Below are 18,833 nucleotides of genomic sequence, written 5' to 3' on the forward strand. Positions count from 1 at the left end.
CATGATCAAGTCCAACTTCCCATAAACCTACTTTGCTAGAAAAATCAATCACACAAAACAGTAAAAGCAGGTGTTTTAGTTGCCTTGATGCAGATGAAACAATACAAAGATACCAAGTGTAACCTGAAGCATTATCTTAAATGTATTTCATCAAGGAAAGAAACAGGCACTGCTGGCCATCAATTTAAGTAATGCTATTTTAGCCACAGCACAGAGCTTTGATTAAATTTAATACATCTTTTATATGAACAAGCAAATATACTACAAAGATTATTACATTTTATTACACATGGATTATTTCTTATGGGGCCTTTGACATTCCTATTAAGATACTTAATTTTTTGGCACTTTTTCCAAGTCCAAGACTGAACAAATGCAACACTGGAAAGGTCCAAACCAAAACTAAGGCATGCATGCTCCCATTAGAAAAATGAAATGAGTTTCCATGATATTAATGAAATTTTTCTGCTTCCTGCTAACTAGTGAAACACCAAACTGATCCACCAGACACCAACACAGGCTTTTCACTTACTTTGCTTTTTCCAGAAGTTTTATTGCTTCTTCTCTTCTATCCTGGTCCAGATACAGTATTGCCAGCTCCAGCAAGGCATTTGGAATTAGGTAATGGTCATATTTTATCTTCTTCTCACTGCATTGGAAAAGAAATAGCCTAGAGACCTTTAAATGATATATTGTTTCCCTCATTTAACAGCTCCAAACACAAATAAATAGGAGATTAGGTAAGATCAGAAGGAGCAATCAATCTCTATTACAACACTTGTCATGTTCTCTATCTGAAGCTCCCTTCTGGGTTATTAAATGTGTATTTTGCATAAGCATCCTACACAGTATGTATAATCTCAGGATCAGAAAATAATGCCTTTATTATCAGGGAAATGTTAGAAAAGATGACAATATCATGAGCTCTACCCATGTGAGCTGACAAAAAGAGGTGCCATGCACCACATGATGTGCAGAAAGTCCCAGTGTAATCATGCTCCCACCAGTCTCTGCAGAGTTCATTTGTATTTTTGGGTACAGCTTCTTCAGGACTGGGAAGAGGAAGAGGGCAATAAAAGCTAAGTGGTAACTGAAAAATTTTGTGCACCTATAGTCCCTCAAAAAGGGGAAAACACCTCAATTAAAATTATTTTAAAATAAAATTAAAATTGAAGATCTGAAATTCTTCAACACATGGCTAATAACAGTAGAAATTAAAACTGAAATACCTTGGAGCAAACACTAAAGATACTGCAACCCTCTCCCTTCTATTCATATCATGGTTGCATCTCCTCTTACTTGAAACTCAAGAGCTCTCCTACATGCCAGGTATGAAAACTTACTTTAAATAGATGTAATTAAAGTGGTCTTCTGCTTCTGAGATCTTGCCCAAATGCTTGAAGCATAATCCCTTTAACAGCTTTATCACACACCGGTCATCTGCCAGCAGTTCTGTAGCTGCAGGAGGAAGGAAATGGCACATTTTAGAAAACTCTACAGCAGAGAAGATTTTCCTGCCTGTAGGGAAACTTTCCAAAGGTAAGTGTGAGTACATTCCATGTATGGAAATACAGGAAAGAACTAGCTGGTGAATTTAATTTAAGGCAGAGACAAACACCCATCAACCTTTTCATAAATTGGTCAAACTTTGGCCAAAAATTATTGGGCTGTTCTTTCCCTCCCTGCTCCCACTGAACAGCTATTCCACAATCTTACTGCTCTGACACCTAAGAACTAATTTAAGGTGTCCATTTTGTAAATACTAAAGTCCAGCTTACAATCTCTCAACCCTTTGCCTTTATTGCCCTGTACAGCTCTTTTGCTCCCTGACTTGTAGTCACATGGCCTACTCATGGGCAAGAATTCTGTCAATTCTCCACCTTCATTTGGCTAAATAAAAATATGTGAAACTTTGCTACCTGTACCTCACATCTTACCATACCTTCTTTGGAGTTTATACTTTTGAGAGCCCAGAGTCTTTCCAGCTTCCCCTAGTTCAAAATCTTTACTATCAACACTCTTTCTCCATCAGAAAATTTCTGCATAATGCATATCAAAGAAAACTGCAGGGTTTTTCATAGCCAATCCATATAAGCAGCTTACTCTTACAAGTTTATAGGCAAAACCTTCAGCTTGGTTGCTCATTTCCAATTCGTTAAATATGCCTGAAAACAGCAAGTCAATATTTTGAACAGGCAACACTTAAAAATGGTGGCATGTTTAAAATATATTCCACTTTTCAATTACATGTCCTCATAGTGTTCTACAAACATGAATCTGCTACAAATCCCTGCAAAATGAAGCCTTAGCCACAATTTACCAACTAAGAAAAAAAAAAGGAACAGGGAAATACTTCACTTACTTAAAATGATGAAACAAAATGGGTGACAAAGAAGGTGAATAGGCCAAAGTCCTTTTTCTAAGATATCACCTTCACTAAAAATATTTCCCCCATTCTCTTTTTCAATTAATTAAAAATAGATAGTTTTAGCCAGTGTTTCAGGCAACCCTTTCAAATCTTGTGTAACTCACTGCACAAAAGTCCAAGGCCCTAGAAAAGACTGCAATGCAGTGTTTTAGCCTATATTCCTTTGTCAACAGGGCCTTGATCCTTTTGCAGGAAGGCTGCATGTAATAGTAGTAAGATCAAATATTGGTCAAGGAAAAACTGACAAATGCTGTGCAGACTGCTTGCACTCCCACAGGAACTGGGAAACACTGACAAGAAATAAACACCAATTGAATTTTCTCATGGATTGCTAATTCAGAGACTGACAGAAAATGTGGTAGCAGAGGCTGTTTCAGTTCAATCCCATATTGTGCTCATTGACAGAAAGGCCATCCCTGGTGTCCTGGATTTCTGCAGCACACTGGTGACACCAGAACACTCAGCCCAAAGGTCACATCACAAACTGACAGCACTTCTAAAACACAAAACCAACTCCTCTCCTATTTACCCTTCAAAACTGAGGATAACAAAATCTGAGGGTAACAGAGCTTCAGGATCCAAGTAATGAAGTCAATGAATATCCTGATGTGATCTAACAAAATAAACAGACCTTTATCACATGTCATAAACCACTCCTAACACACATCTGTGGATGGAAAAATCACTTACTATTATTGTAAATAGTTGCTACCTTAAAAATAAAAAATATTCCTATCTGCATAAATAGTTAATGGTTTCATTAACTATGTTCCTCCTGTGACCCAATTAACTTTACTAATGAGTGTGTCTCTATTCACAGATAATATCTCTAGCTATTGCAGTGTAAAATAACTGCTTAAACCCTACCACTGGTTACCTGAACTTCTTGCCAATGCTTCTTCTGCTTCATTTAAAGTCTCTAACATGCCTTCTGTTAAGTTGGGACATTTTCCAATTACAGCATAGCCATTCCAGATATACATCATTTCCTGGGGTCAGGGAGAAATGACAGCACCATTAATTACAGCACTGGATAAATGTAGTTGTCAAATACTTCAGTTTATCTCTGCATAATGAAAAAGTTACAGGTTCCTTAAATAAAGTCAGTTTGTCAAAATGTATTTTCATTGCAACTGAAAACTTGTTACACTGTTTATCAGAACAAATTAGCCCTGGAAGACGCCTCAAGAGCCACTTACTGAAAACAATGCAAAGGAAATTGCTTGAACAGAATGCAAACACATTCTCACTTATGGCAGAAGGTAAGTACCAACAAAACAGACTAAAAAAATTCACAGCACATGGCTAATTGTCCCTTCATTAAGGTTTCCTCTTGTTTTTCAGTTCTATCCTAGCAAAGGCAGTAATATCCATAAATAACTGCAATGCACTGCTTCTACAGAAAAATTATGAAATCTCAGGACAGCAAAACAAACCAAAAAGAAAACCAAACACTCTAACCTTTAAGCCAAGTTTCAAACACACACACAGAATTTTAAATCTGAACTGTAAACTTCTTACATTCCTCAGGTTTGTTTGATGTTCCCAAAGAAAGCAACTTCTTTATTATTGAACTGTCCTTAGAGTAAGTTTTATTAAAAACTATTGGCTGAATTCCTATTTGCTATTGGGGTTCTTAGAGTATATCACCAAATGTGCCCATTGCTACTTCCAATCACAAAGTGAAAGATTAAAATATTGTACAGACTTAGAACTGGCCTTCATGACATTATTTAATCACAAAATCACAGAACATCCTGAGCTGGAAGGGACCCACCAGGATTGTTGAGTCCAGCCCAAGAGCACCCCAAGAACCCCATCCTGTGCCTGAGAGTGTTGTCTAAAATCTTCTTGAGCTCTGTCAGGCTGGTGCTGTGACCGTTCTTCCCTGGGGAGCCTGTTCAGTGCCCAATCACCCTCTGGGGTGTCTGAACCTTTACCTAATATCCAACCTAAACTTTCCCTGACACAGCTTCATGTCACTCCCTCAGGCCCTGTCACTGATCACCAGAGAGAAGAGATCAGTGTGTGATATATTTATTCTATTTATTTACATTACCTTCTCTGTGGGTGATAATTTAAAGCATTTGGATAAAATTTCTATATAGAACAAGTGAATTGTGGAATTGTGGCACAAAAAGCTGTCAGGCTAGAATAGCTGAAACAGCATGTTAACCTCAGTCACTGTTGCTTTCACCATCTGGTCTCTGTTGATTGGAAAACCTGTGCTGAGCTTCCTGGACCTAGTGCAGATTCATTAACGTGGTTTTCAAACAGGAATATTCAAACCACATTTATTCAAGCTAAATCTCTGAGCTAAGACTTGCTTGAGGACTCACTCTTTCCAGCAAGCCTCCTGATAATGAAAAGAAAACTCCTGGAGCTGAGGTTCTGTCCCCAGTTCCCCATCCATGAAATGCCTTTGTCTGTTCAGCTGCGGCATCTGCTGCCTCGGAAACGCAACTGCATGGCAGCCAAGGACGGGGGGAGCTCCTGCTACAGGAACCTGCTCTGCCAAAATCCCAGCAGCACAGCCCAGCCAAGCCCCAGTGTGCACTCCTTCCCCTCTGAAACCTGAAAGGCACATCAAAGTAACCTAATTATTTCTCTCACGTCAGTCTCACTAGTGGAACACAGCCCCTGGTGAATGCCCATGCTCTGCTGTAACAACTATTTCAGTGTCACCCACTCCTGGTGGGCTGGGGAGTGGTTTCCAAGAGGTTCTCCCTGTTCTGGCATTTTCTTAAAGAATATTTACTAATTATCCATCTCCTTCTTAAAAACACAACAGCTGAAAGCGCTGCAAGTGTTAACACCACTGCACTTGGCGAATCCCTAGACTCAAAATCCTTTTATGTTCTTTTTCACATGTTCTTTGCAGACAGATTTTTGTAAGTGCAATGGGTGCCTCATGCAAATGGCCACAGGGAACAGGCCAGCATTACAGGGGAAAAAAAAAAAATTAATTGCAGTGGTTTTCTGGGGTGGCCAAAGGAGTCAGTTGTTTCATCCCAGCAGCCATGAGCTGCTCTGCAGAGCACCAAACTGCAAACATTGAGGAGCACATTAAACAGCTCCTTACATGCAGTGCCCAAACCTTCCATTGTTTCCTTGACACCACCCCTCCTTGTACCTTATAGTGCTCTGTTAGTAAGTGACACGACAGAAGAGACCCAGGGCAAAGTTCCTCCAAAGGGGACCAAAAGAAAGCTGTTGGGAGCACGCTGCTCTATAGCTGGAATAATGAGTTACACATGCAACACATTTACGTGTCACAAACAGCTGGCTGAGTTCCCTGTGGCTGGTGCATGCCCCACTTTTACAGCATTCCTTGCATTCATCTGGCTTTGCTTTGGGAACATTCCAGTCTCCTGCAGAGGGTTTACCTTAGAAACACGGAAAGATACTATTCCAATTATCTCTGGTTTATTTCTCTAAATTGCAAAAATGTTGGAGAGGGGGTGTGTGTGGATATTTCTTACTTACCAAAGGTGGGACAGGCAAAGGAATGGGGTTTGAAGAAAGATACCGTCGTGCTTTCCGAATTGCAAACTTTTCTGTGGGCAGAGATTTCCCTGCAATTTTCAGTTTCAGGCTGGGAACAATCCTGAAAGTTTAAAGGAAAAACGTAAGGAAATTTTCCCCTGTGAACCTCTGAGATGAAGACATTCAAACTTCAAAACCAAAAAAAAAAAAAAACCCAATAAAAAAAGATCAAACCAAGGAGAATTTTAAAAAGCTGTTACACACTGGGCTATCGCTACCTCGGGGAAGCTGAGCAATACATACTCACAAAAGCTGTCTTTATGCAGGGCACGTTTATCTCTAGGCTTCCTCTTTAATCAAGCAGGAGGAGAGGGACTCTTCCCCACTGAAAGATTAAATTAGATGATGCACCTGACTTATAAAGGGCTCATCTCTCTTCACAGACTAAGAAAGAGGCAAACTAGCTTTTGTCTCCCCATTCTCCCAAAAACTAAAACTATTCACTTCATAATGGATTCCAAATTCAGTGAAATCTGTTGATAATGATTACAAAAGACATAGAAAACTTGAAAAGAGTAATGTAATCACATTTTAAAAAAATAGATTTAATATAAAAATTGTAAACCCTAAAGTAACCAAATTTTTGAGGTTATCTCACTGTGTTTATAATGCATAGATTCACCTGCACATTTAATTATTTCTTACTTCTCTGAGACTCAGAACCCAAGAATCAAGTTGTGCTGATGCTCCCACTAAGGAAGAACACATCTTGAAGCAAAATCCATTGAAGGCTTTCACAGCTGACATTCCATTTTTATTAAAGGAAGCAACTGAAAAAGAATGCATTACATGGAACAGCAGCAGCACTGTATGGCCAGGAAAAATCTGCTGTCTAAACTCAGGGTCCACTTTAGTCTAAGGGATGTTTAACTCTGCATTTTCTCACAAATCCAATGCTATTTGCACAATAATTTTGCCTCTGTTACCCCAGTTCTGTGACATGAAAAGATAGCAAATTGTTGTAACTGTGAGTTTGCAAATTTTACCTAAATAATTCAACTTCGCTGTCTCCAAAAGGACTGCAGTCATCTGGTCCAAACATACTGAGATAAGCAGCTTTCATGTAAATGTAAGTAGCCTGCAAATGCAATGAAGAATATCTATATAGAAAAATGAATTTACAGCATCACCTTTATTCATATAAAGCACAAAACAGCAACATAAAGGGAAGAAGTTGCTGCTTTTGCTCACAGTCTTACAAAACTTTAAGTAAGAGATAAGTATTTTAGAAAGTGAGTACAGAATATTGGTTTTAGATCATGTTTTTAGATACATGCTTAGTATGTATCAGTTTATAGTTTGTGTCCAAATTCCAAGAACAAATCTTATGCTTGAGTAAAGTTTTTAATACTCTTAGGAACACATGCTAGAAAACCTAAGATAAGGTCATGCTCAGAGAAAAAACCTAATAATATACAGTCTCTGTGTCCCATCACAACTTGGTAACATATCCCAAATGGTAACTTCTGGAAAACAGTCACTGCCTGGAGTTCAGGAGAGCAGGCCTTGGCCTCTTCAGGGATCTGTGTGGTAAAGCACCATGAGATAAAGCCCTGGAGGGAAGAGGGGCCCATGAAATCTGGTTAATACTCAAGGATCCCTTCCTCCAAGCCCAGGAGCAATGCATCCCAAAAAAAGAGGAAGTCAGGCAAAAACTCCTGGAGGCCCATGTGGGTGAAAAAGAATCTCCTGGACAAACTCAAGATGCAAAAAGGAAACATACAGAGGGTGAAGGGAAGGACAGGTAGCCTGGTAGGAATACAGAGAAATTGTCTGAATGGCCAGGGATCAGGTTAGGAAAACTTAAGCCCAATGCCTGGCCAGGGATGGAAAGAGCATCAAAGACTCTATAGGTACGCTGGTGATAAAAGGAAGACTAGAGAAAATGTGGGCCCTCTCTGGAAGAAAGCAGGACACAAGCTTACCCAGGATCTGGAGAAGACTGAGGAACTCTGACTTTTTTTCCTCAGGCTTCACCATCAAGTGTCCCAGCCTTCTTGTCCAAGTCACAGAAAGCAAAGGCAGAGAATGTGACATGAACTGTCCAGGGCAGGAGCAGTTTGGGTTCAAGACCATCTAATGAACCTGAAGGGGCAAAGCTCAGGGATCCCAAGGGAAGGGGTGAAAGACGTGGCTAAGCCCCTACCCAGCATATCTGTGAAGTCAAGCCAGCTCAGGAAAATTCCCACTAACTGGAATAGGGCAAATATTTTTCAAAAGGCAAAAAGGGAAGAGAGAGGGAAGAGAGCTACCAGGGTTCTGCATTGAAGAGCTCCTCCCTTCCAGATGCACAGGGACATGGGTGCCACTTCTAATTGCATTTATTACCCTGGAGGCACCACCGTGGCTCACCTCACTCACCAGCAGAAGAGCTTTTACCCACAGCATAATGAAAGAAATGGCAACTTGCACCATCAATTGCAACATCTGATGACACAACCAGTCAATATACAGCATCTTTAACAAGTTGCTCTTCACCTACCAGTTGGGCCCAAAAGATTTGTGCTTGCCCACCATCTGTTCAGATTTGGATGTTTGGGATTCACATCATTTTGCAGCAGTCACAGCAGGCCAGGTTTTACTTTACACTCTACACCTTCAAAGCCACAAAAAATCTACTCAATTTACTTGAAAGTTTGTAGATAGAGGCCTCCTGCCCTCCTGAACTTACCTTTGACCAAGTGTTTTCCTTGCTCAGCAGGTCTGCATAGAAAAAAGCCATTTTCCACTGGCGCTTGTAGGTGAAGCACCACATCAGCTCCCAGTAGCACATGTGATGAAACTGCTTCCAGTACTGCTGAGCTTCACAGCATTCCTCGTACCTATGGACTGCCTGCACACAGAGATTGCCAAACACTGCCTTAGCCAGGTGTAAATGCACAGACAGGGGAGCTGTAACACACACTGGGGCTCCAGGGTCTGCCTGCATGGCTCCTGCAGCTTCCAAATTATTGCCAGCCCAATATTTCCCAAAATCACATTGCTTCACCCAAGAGATTCTTGGCTCCACAGTCATCCTGGTGCTAGCAAGTTTACCCTGCCACAGAGCTCCCCATTCCTTAAAATTATGTTTCTAAGCATATTCAAAATGAATGTTTGTGTCTTGGGAAATTAGGAAACTAAAGGCAGAGGACAGATGCTCAGCTGACATTTATTGCTGCACTTCCATGGATTTCAAGGGAGCTACTGCCCTGCACACCAGCTGATACTCTGTCTCACAGTGTTTTGGGCATGCATTTTTCATCTTAATAATTTTTTCTAGTCTTTTATGACTCTGTTCACACTGAAGGCAAAGGATTACCACTGGGTCTCATTAAAGATACAATCTGCTGCAGGATGGGAAAGACAATGACAAAACTGTGTCATTAATCCTGGTGGACTACATTATCACCAGAAATTGAGAGGGGTTGCAAAATCAGGTGGAGAAACAAGACAGAATAGTGTACAAAATTCCTGTTTGTAATTCAATAAACTACGAATTACATATAGTCCAAAGCCACAGGAAGCATTAGCCAAAAAGGAAATAACATTCCTGGAGGAATTTTTCTAAAGCTTTTGAATTTTACTTTCTCAAGAGCAAAATGATTACTTACCGCATCAATATTACCCTTTAGTGTTTCTATCCTCCCTGCAAAAAACAGGAATATGGCTCCCTGTAATAAATAATAATAAAAACACAAGTATTCTATAACAGTTTTCAATCTGGCCATACAGTCTAAATCTTTGATTTTTGGCATGAAAACATTAAATGACTACAGCAAATAAATTATGATTCATTTTACCTTTGGATAGCGTGCCAAGTAAGGCTTAAGTAGCTTTTCTGCCTCCTCAACATTTCCTTTTCCTGTCCCTAGAATGTGTAAAAATGCAAGTGATAAAAATAGTTAGAAAACAAAGCAAAAAAAGAAAGCAGGAATGCAAGGTACTGATTTTCCATCCTCAATTGGCCAACATGTTGGTTCCCCTCTCCATTAAGTAAAGCATAAATACAGGTTGGTGCTGCACTAAGGCAGTAGCAGGAAGCCCTGAAAACATTGTGCTTCCTGACTTGAAAATTCAGGCACAGACAAACATTTTGTGGAATGATTTAGCAGGAGATAACACAGAAGTACACATTAGAGGGAAGCTGTCACCTCCCACAGAAAATCCAATGTCAACAAAGCAATTATCATTTACAGCCATTATTTTAACTTCCCCAACAATGCACCTGGCTAAAACAGATTTCAGTTCTCACAACTTTCTTGGCCATCCCCAGTATCTCCCTTCTCACCTGTTAAAAAAACCTCTATCTTGAAAACTTAAAACACACTCTTCACTTATGATTAGTGTAAAATGGCCCACAAATGACCCACATTTAATCTGGTTACAAACAAACTATTCACCAACAAACAGGTGATGGAATCATCTTTTTCCCCTTTGTGTCCCACAAGAACTAATCAAATCCAAGAGTTATTATAAACAATCTTACCTAACACAAAGGTCATGAAAGTATGATAGCAAAGCAACAGCATGGTACACAGCACCGACCTAAAGCTGTATGAAGATGCTCCCTCTTGAAGCTGCAGCAGACCATGTTCCTGTGAAACACAGGGAGGGGGACAAGGTGTTGGGAAAGAACCAGGGCTGTGCAGGGTTAGCTACAGATTGCTTACTAAATTCCCTAAAAGGCACTGAAAAATTCCTCAAAAGGCACTAATTGATTATACAGTAATTAAAGATAAAAATACACCTCTTCATTTATCTAATAGTTTTTCATTGAGTTACTGCTTAGTCTGGAAAACACCTGGTGACAGAGCAGCAACTTGGGATGTATTGCATGGTTAACATAAGAAAACGAGAGACAACTTATCACTGTGATCCAAGTGCTGCTAAACAGCATTCCAGAAACAAAACACAGGGTTTTGAAAACAAAAAAAGCAAAACAAAACCCACACATCACCATTGTACAGTGTATTCTTGTTTGCTGTGGTTCACTGCACAGAAGAGTTAAAGGTATCAAGAAAATAAAATCTGCAATGAACAGAGGAAAATATGTGAGGGCAAAAAGACATTTTAAAGTATGCCAAGAACAAAAGGAGCTTTGCAATGATGTTGGCCCACTACCACCAGCGGAAAAATATGATGAAAAGAAGAGAATTCCTGTTCCCTTTGGGAAGAACTAAAGCAATCAAGGATAACACTGTGTTCATAGCCAATGACAGCATGATGGATAACCACCTTCAGGGATTCAAGTTCCTGAGGCAAGAGCATTTATCAGCCCATTCTAGGACTAGTTCCATGGTATCAACAGCAAGAATATAAATATGCAAATGTATCAAACAAGAGATCTGCCTGCTTGTAAATATGCACAGTAAGGCATTCACTGTGTGCTGGGACAAAATCTGTTTCCAAGTTACTCCATCACTGCCCTGGAAGGTCGCTGGAACACGACGTGTGTGACTACAAGGACACCTTTCCAAACCAGCCACACTATAAACAGGAACCCTGAGGGATTTCTACCAGAGGCACCAGGAAAGGCATCAGGGAGAGCCCTCAGAGCACGATCCCAGCACAGATTTACATCTTTTGTGTCTCCTTGTTGACTGAGGGGTGTTACACCACCACGCCTTTACTGCTTACTGTGTAAACACTGAAGCCTGTAATCATATTCTCATTTTCCTCAGACATCTATTTTTGCACTTAACTAGTGCAGGTAATTGTTTTTCACATAAATATAGGGGAGGTTGTGATTTTGCTTCTCTTTGTTTTTATTTTGAGAGGTTGTGATTTTGCTTCTCTTTGTTGTCATTTTGAAAGCTCAATGTATTACATTAATTACTGCTACAAGGAAAAATATGACTCATATTTGCAGATCAATTATTAGAACATCTAGTTGGGACAAAAAAATGAAAATACTGACTTGCATGTCACTACAGAAGAAATTAAAAGATAGTAAAATCATTACAGAAAATCAGTGACTTAATGGAAATCAAGTACTTAGCAAAATGAAACCAGCTTCATTTTCTTCTGAGAGGAAAAGTTTGATGGACACAAATAAGTAACAAAATACGATATATTCAGCTTCTTCAAACAGCCCAGATGAAAACCATAAACATTTGTATTTTTAAAAAGTAGCACTTCAAGGTAGAAGTAAAATAAAACATTCTGTGGAATGAATTTTGGCAAAAAAAATTCCAAAGTATATTTCCAAAGCACATTTTTTTGCAATGAAAATCTTCAGGCTTGATATTTCACTGAGCCTTTACTGGCACTAAACTTTACAGCATTTGGTATCTGACATATTATATAAAAATAAATATCAAATGAATGTGAATAGCACCAAGAATGATTCAAACAGACTTTGTTTGTCATATAAAATAATGAAACCTTTGTCAAGTTGATCTCAATTATGTTTTAGTCTCAAAAGCATATTTGAGTGCAGCCAAACACAAAGTTATAACCTGTATGGACAAGGAATGAACCCACACCCATCTTACACAGGACTGCATCCTGGATTGCAGTAACTGGATTAAGAATATTGCCCATTCAACAGAAGAGGGCTTCAAATCTGACACCCTTAATTCTAAATTCTTGAACTGAGTAGTTACACAGGCATGAGGAGCTCACTGAGCAAGTTAGTTCACTCTGTGGAATGTCCATAAGCCTATCTAGTCCAGCAGAGGTATTAAAGGCTCTTTACTTTTCACTCTGCCACCTGAATATCCCAAACTTTCTGTATTAAAGTAATAACAACCAGTAGAAGACACAGCCTAAATAAAAGAAATCTAGAAGTAGTTGTTATTAGTATTTTAATTCTTGCTTGTAGAATACACTGCAGCAAAGCTGCTTCTCAAAAAAACCTCTTGCACACTGCATCTCTCACAATGGGATACCCAGAAAACAGGAATATGAAGGGTGTCACTGGGAGCCATGTTTTACATCCCACACTCCCTAGCTGGCCTCCTGAGGCTCCCTCTGAGCCTGGCTGGGGCAGGGGTGTTCCTCCAAGGGAGAGTTTGGCACAGCAGCCTGGGTCAGGCACATGAATCACCTTTTCAAGCACCACCCTTGCTCCATAGGGAGCCTACAGGGATTAGCCAACAATCCCCATCAGCCAAGGGACTGCCAGGAGCTGGGCAATGTAGGGCTCTCCGGGATCAGACTGAGGATCTGGGAACCAAATCACAAGCACTACTTGAGCCTGAGGAGTAACTCTGCAAACACACTGCACTCACTCAGGCACTGGCACCAGTGAGTACATTATAGTTAATTGCCAGGACACACCTTCTAACCATAAATGACCCATAACTACCTCCACACCTATGCCACAACTGATAGAAGCAATCCCAAAACACCAGGAATGAGTCTCCAAACAAAGTCCATTACAGGGCACTTGATGACAATATAAAGCAGATGTCAAGGCAGTGAGTGTTCATAATTTTTCCAGAAAGACATTTTTGTAATTTCCCTAATTGACACTAACAAATTTCAGGTTTTTCTTCACACAAAACATAAACTACTCTGAAGGATATAAGGGAGAACACAGAGCGGACATGATGCAGTGTGGTAACTCAGCATTCTGTGCAAGTTCCTCATGACATCCCACAATCTAATTCCCTAGACTGTCACTACATCATATTATATCAGTATCTCATTGATTCAATTCTTGTCCCAAGACACCCAATGCTTCATTCAGAACTCCCCATGTGAGCACTGGGAATTCTGACAGCAACTGCAGGATGAACAAGGACAACGCTCAAAATCATTATCAGACAACACTGAGACTGGTTCATATTTATTTCAGCTGTTACTGACTAAAACCCATCGACTTTCCTGAAACAAAAGTTCTTGGATGTTATTTTTAAATAAATATTTTGATTAGGGATCTTGACAATTAAAGCAAAGCAGGGTCATTGTTCACGTCCCATGGCCTGATCACATTGCTGCAGGTTTAGCAAGGAGGATGGATACATTAACAGCTTTTCAAAGAACTGACTGATTAAGCTGATAGGGCATTTGAATGTATCCCATTAAACAATATTATATTTAAGCTTCATTTAAAATTTGAAGAGACTAAAATGCAATTCAAAAGAGATGCTTAGTGAGAAACTGGAATTCAATTTATTAGAAATTGACACATCAAGAATATTCTTCAGCTTTGGGAAAAACGTCCTCCCACATTAAAAAAAAAAAAAAAGTATAATTTGAAAGAAATTGGTTCTATCTGACAGTTTTCCTGCCTGCTCATGAGATCATGCTGTCATCCGACCCCCTGACAAATTGCACCTAACATATGGTAGGCTCACGTCAAACTGCTCTACAGTTTAGCAGCACAGCATTTGTGATCACCTATAAAATAAGCCCAGGAGTAAATATTAGCCTGAGAGCTGGCAGAGGAGGCAGTGGGGAGGGTTCAGGCTTCCAGGCAGACAGTGCAGGGAGTGTCCTGCTGTCACATCACAGGTGAGTCACGTCAAACACCGAGCGCAGATGGGACACACGCTCCACCTGCTGCCCAGCACAGGGGCCTGACCCACCTCTGCCCACGAGGCTCCTCTCTCAAAACTGGGCAAAACTGCACCCAACCTCACTGCCCAAATGTGGGGCCTGTGCTACCAAACACAAATTAGCCCATGATTTCAGTAATGATGCAAGGGAAAGGAGCTTGAACAGTGCAAAGGGCATAGCTGGCACATCTGGGACTGGAAGGGAACAAACACGGCCTCAGGCTACTTTTTATATTTTCTTGATCTTATCCCACCTACTATTTTGAGACTCCAGACTGCTGTTAAGTTGATCATGATGTCCACAGTGCCTGCAAATGGCTTAGGAAGTGCTGGAGCTTTGGGCATGTCCTCATTTGCTGTTCCCCATGACATGACTCAGAGATAAAGGAGAGTCCCCAGGGGTAAATGTGCTGGCTTTGAGGTAGGTTGGTATCATGGAGGATCACACAATACAAATTTATATCCAGTTTTAACAAACACATCACCCACACCAAAATCCAGCTGTCCTGCAGTGCACTACAGTTCTCCCAGGTAATCTGCAAACAGCTCAAGGTACTAACCATGACTCTGCTGCACAATCTCAGAGTAAGTATGTAAAGGAAAAGACTGTAGCACCAAACACAGGTGTATGAAAATCTCCTGGACAAGTGGAGCACAGATGAACAAACTTTCCTCTCCTCTGTCACTGCTTCTTTCACCCTCTAGACTGCCTACTGTTTTATTGGAAACTCTGGAAACCCACCACTGGAAAGGACTGCACATGTAATTGCAATTTTGCTTTTGGCTTTAGGCACTTGACTCACAAATGTTAAATGCAGAAAGACTTTTTTAGGGTGTTAAAATAAAATTTTCAACAGATAAATCCATTGTTGATCAATGAACTTTGATCAACGTGTTTAAAATGCTCCTTTGTATGGTGTGCAAACAACAGAGGTTTTGCTCAAATTTATGGTAATCTATGTCATGCTTCAGTGAGTTATTAGGAACTGTAACAGGAGCTGACTCATCAACACAAATATCAGCCCACTCACAGCCATGCAAGAAATCCCAGGGCCAAATGAAAACTCAACTGCAGGGACTATTTCCATCTGCAGGAGTAAAATGAGCATTCACCAAAGTATTCTCAGAACTCTGCTGGTATGTGAATTGCCTTCACATTTCTGAGAGAATATTTGCTTTAAATGCTCTGTTGTTGAAACTGACAGGTAGAACTATTTGATTTTTGCCTTTACTGATGTGAAATAGCTCCTGGTCAGCTCCTGGAAATTTCTAAATTGTAATCCACACTCTGCTCCTTGTTTTTAAATAAGACATTTTATTTTCAGATAATAAGATCCTTCCTGTAAACCAATAAAATGGTGATGACAGTAATCCACCTGCCATGTAAGGCTTCAGTTCTGATTTTAAAATTATACTTTTCTCCTTAAAACTTGTCTTGTAAATAGTAAGTATTATAAAAGAGTGAGTTTTCTGGTGCTCCATTACTGAACTTCCTTCCTTAAACATCTTGCTCAACAACCTAAGCCAGACTGGTTACTCTACAGGCAAAAAAGCCCTTACTCCCTTAGGCAGGAGAATTTAGGTGTCACACTCAAATTTCCAGTTGCTACTAAAGCAGAAATAAAATAGATTTTTGCTTTCCCCTGCCATGCAAGAACCTGTCAGGAACATTCAGACCCCATAATGACAGTAGTAACTACCAAGGAAGCTGTATAAATATATTAAAGGCTAGGAATACACTTTTGCCTACAGATTTCTTAGGACAAGCCTACATCAAAAGACCAGTAACTAAAAACGTAAATATGTTGACATCCCTGTATTAGCCATTGCTTTTACCACATTTCACAACTGTTTCAACACTGAACAATGGTATTACAACCTTTGAAGTGCAATAATTCAGAAAAAAAAAATCAAGTAAAACTGAGCTGCATGAAAACAACAGTGCCACAGTGCACATGTGTGATACCAGAGGGTTGCAGCTCATGTGAGGGAAAGAGAGAAACTCCTGCCTCTATTTTTTAATTTAAGATGAGGGGAACCAATAATATTTAATTCACATTTACCTTATTCCCAGAAAATCCAACAAACTCCAGTAATCTCAGAATCCGTGCAGGAAACATGGACAATGTCTACAGAGAAAAATGAAAGAGTTATGCAGCAACAGACTTTCTGCCTTTCAGCTACCAATGGCTTCCTACAATTCTTCCAAGCACAAGAAATAATTAATAAAATTACTAAAATCATCTCTATATGACATTTTTCAGGATACACCTGCTGTATTTTACATATAATTTAAACAGAAATACGTTTACACAGCACATGCTTAGTAACTCCAGTACTTGGATGTTTCAGAAATGCTGGGTTCATACCACACAGTCCATATTTGTCCTTTGTGCACTAAATCTGATATTTGGGAATGTGCCAGACTCATGCAAAGCAATGCAAGCAAAAGGAAGCTCCAGGCACTTTGTGCAGCCCATCACCCCTCACATCTCTGGGTCAGTCTCCTCCCAGGAACCATCCTGCACTATTTTCTCATCTGTTTTTTGGCCAGAACACAAGCAACAACAGCCAAGAGTGGCTGGAGCAGCACCTCAAACTTTATTCATGTACCCCACCCCTGCCAACTGCCCTGCTAACAGCCTAGATCCTGCTAGTTTTCCAAGTGTCAATAAAGAATAAGTGGAATTCAACAGGCAGAGGCAACTCTGCTCTGCTCAAGGCTTCTTTGGGCCCTCACACCACGTTGTGGGCAGCAATCTCTTTATTTCTGAAGTGTTATTATCTGATGTGCTCAGACCAGACACTGGGATCCTGCACTGTCAGAGCACACACCTACATTTAACCACATGATCAGTATGATGCCAGTGGAACTTCTCAGGAATTGAAGTTAGGGTCATTTTCAGGAGGTAGCAGGGCAGCAGCTCAGGATGAGAGTGTTGGTACATACCAGGTTAAATGCTCCAACTCCAAGTTTTACACCTCCCTCAAAATGAAGATGGTTCTCTCCTTTGACATAATGCGGGGACTGTATGAGACTGTCCAACTCCCTGGAAATGCACAAGATTCTGTTACAGAGTGAGTAAATAACACGATTAATTATAATTCAGTAACAAAGTAACCCCATTACCCTGAAGTACAGAGCAGTTTAAAAAAGGCCAAATTGTCCTCTCACTCAAGTGCACAACACCTACATTTTGTTGGATTTATCAACAAATAATTCCTGCCACATTAAATTTAAAATGTCAATTAAAAACCATGGAATCCTGGAGAGGAATTCCTGTCAAACAGGAATTCAATAGTCAGTATTCAACCACTTTTCAGCCTGAAAATGTTTCAAGGATGGCTGTTGGGAGCATCACCAAACTTTGCCACTGCAAAAAGAGATGATGGAGCAGTGCATGAGACTCAAATTTAAATTAGCAAGTTTGACTTGATTTCAGTAATCCCTAGATTAAGCGCATGTTCAAAAGAATATTTTGTTTTATATGGGAAAAGACAGCTGTAATAAATATTCTAAAATGAGCAGATGCATCAGAAATTACTTTCACTCATTTTTCTAACTCTTATAGGTCTCAGCTTTGTAGTGTCCCTTTATTTCCCATGTAATCCAGCTCAGCTTGAAATTAATTTGCCTCCAGGCTTTCTATAGCTACGTGGTTTCTACACTACTATTTTAGTTTATTTTGTTAATTATTAGGAGAGGAAAAACATTGGAAAAAATGGAAGAATGTATTTGTGTTCAGGCTGTCACATGCTTTTGACTGGTTGTTGCCAACAGACTCAGCACTATTCCCTGTAAGTGTAATCTTCTGGGTCTGCATTTAGAGCCACCTTCAACCCACACAAACATGGACATTGTCATCTCTCTCCCTTCCAGTGGCCTTCTGGAGAGCCTGGTCTTGATGCTGTTTTGTGTCTGCTGGACGCAAGACATTTTGTACCCACTCTGGATCAAAATTTATAATTCTAAAATAAATAAAATATGATGCATATTTAGCCTTCACTTTTTACTGTGCTTCAACTACTGGTATTAAATGCTCCAAAAAGCTGCAGCTGGTACTATAAAGAAATGCCATTTCATTATGCCTAAAGCCTACAAGACCTGCAAATTCTGCTATGCAGACACAGTGAACAGTACATCATTTAGAACAGTTATTTTTTGGACAGAATTTCAAGGATATAGTACTTGAAGTAGAAAAACCTTGGGAGTTAACAGAGGTCCACTGTCTCCACAATCCAAATAACCATAATGCTCATGTCCTTTGTTATGCAAAGGAAGAACCTGTAGATGTGAGGCCCATAATAAAGACTCAGTAAACACAACAGTAATGAATTTGTGAATTGGATGATTTCACCAGCAGCACTTTTTA

General features: G+C 39.9%; 1 protein-coding gene across 1 annotated transcript in view; it reads right to left on the reverse strand.

The window, feature by feature from the left end:
• TTC39A (tetratricopeptide repeat domain 39A) overlaps positions 1-18,833 on the reverse strand; it is a 45,210-nt gene that overhangs the window by 5,507 nt on the left and 20,870 nt on the right. Inside the window, exons 7-17 of the mRNA XM_054285869.1 lie at positions 17,411-17,510; positions 16,524-16,589; positions 10,443-10,551; positions 9,757-9,824; positions 9,568-9,627; positions 8,646-8,807; positions 6,961-7,052; positions 5,915-6,035; positions 3,306-3,417; positions 1,344-1,458; positions 533-649 (exon numbers count right to left, since the gene is read on the reverse strand). Of these exons, the coding sequence (XP_054141844.1) occupies positions 533-649; positions 1,344-1,458; positions 3,306-3,417; positions 5,915-6,035; positions 6,961-7,052; positions 8,646-8,807; positions 9,568-9,627; positions 9,757-9,824; positions 10,443-10,551; positions 16,524-16,589; positions 17,411-17,510 (1,122 nt within the window). The remainder of the gene's footprint in view (positions 1-532; positions 650-1,343; positions 1,459-3,305; positions 3,418-5,914; positions 6,036-6,960; positions 7,053-8,645; positions 8,808-9,567; positions 9,628-9,756; positions 9,825-10,442; positions 10,552-16,523; positions 16,590-17,410; positions 17,511-18,833) is intronic.

This window comes from Melozone crissalis, unplaced genomic scaffold (assembly GCF_028551555.1).
Source record: "Melozone crissalis strain CALT ecotype California unplaced genomic scaffold, PUWL_Pcris_2 ptg000045l_1, whole genome shotgun sequence".
Taxonomy (NCBI): Eukaryota; Metazoa; Chordata; class Aves; order Passeriformes; family Passerellidae; genus Melozone; species Melozone crissalis.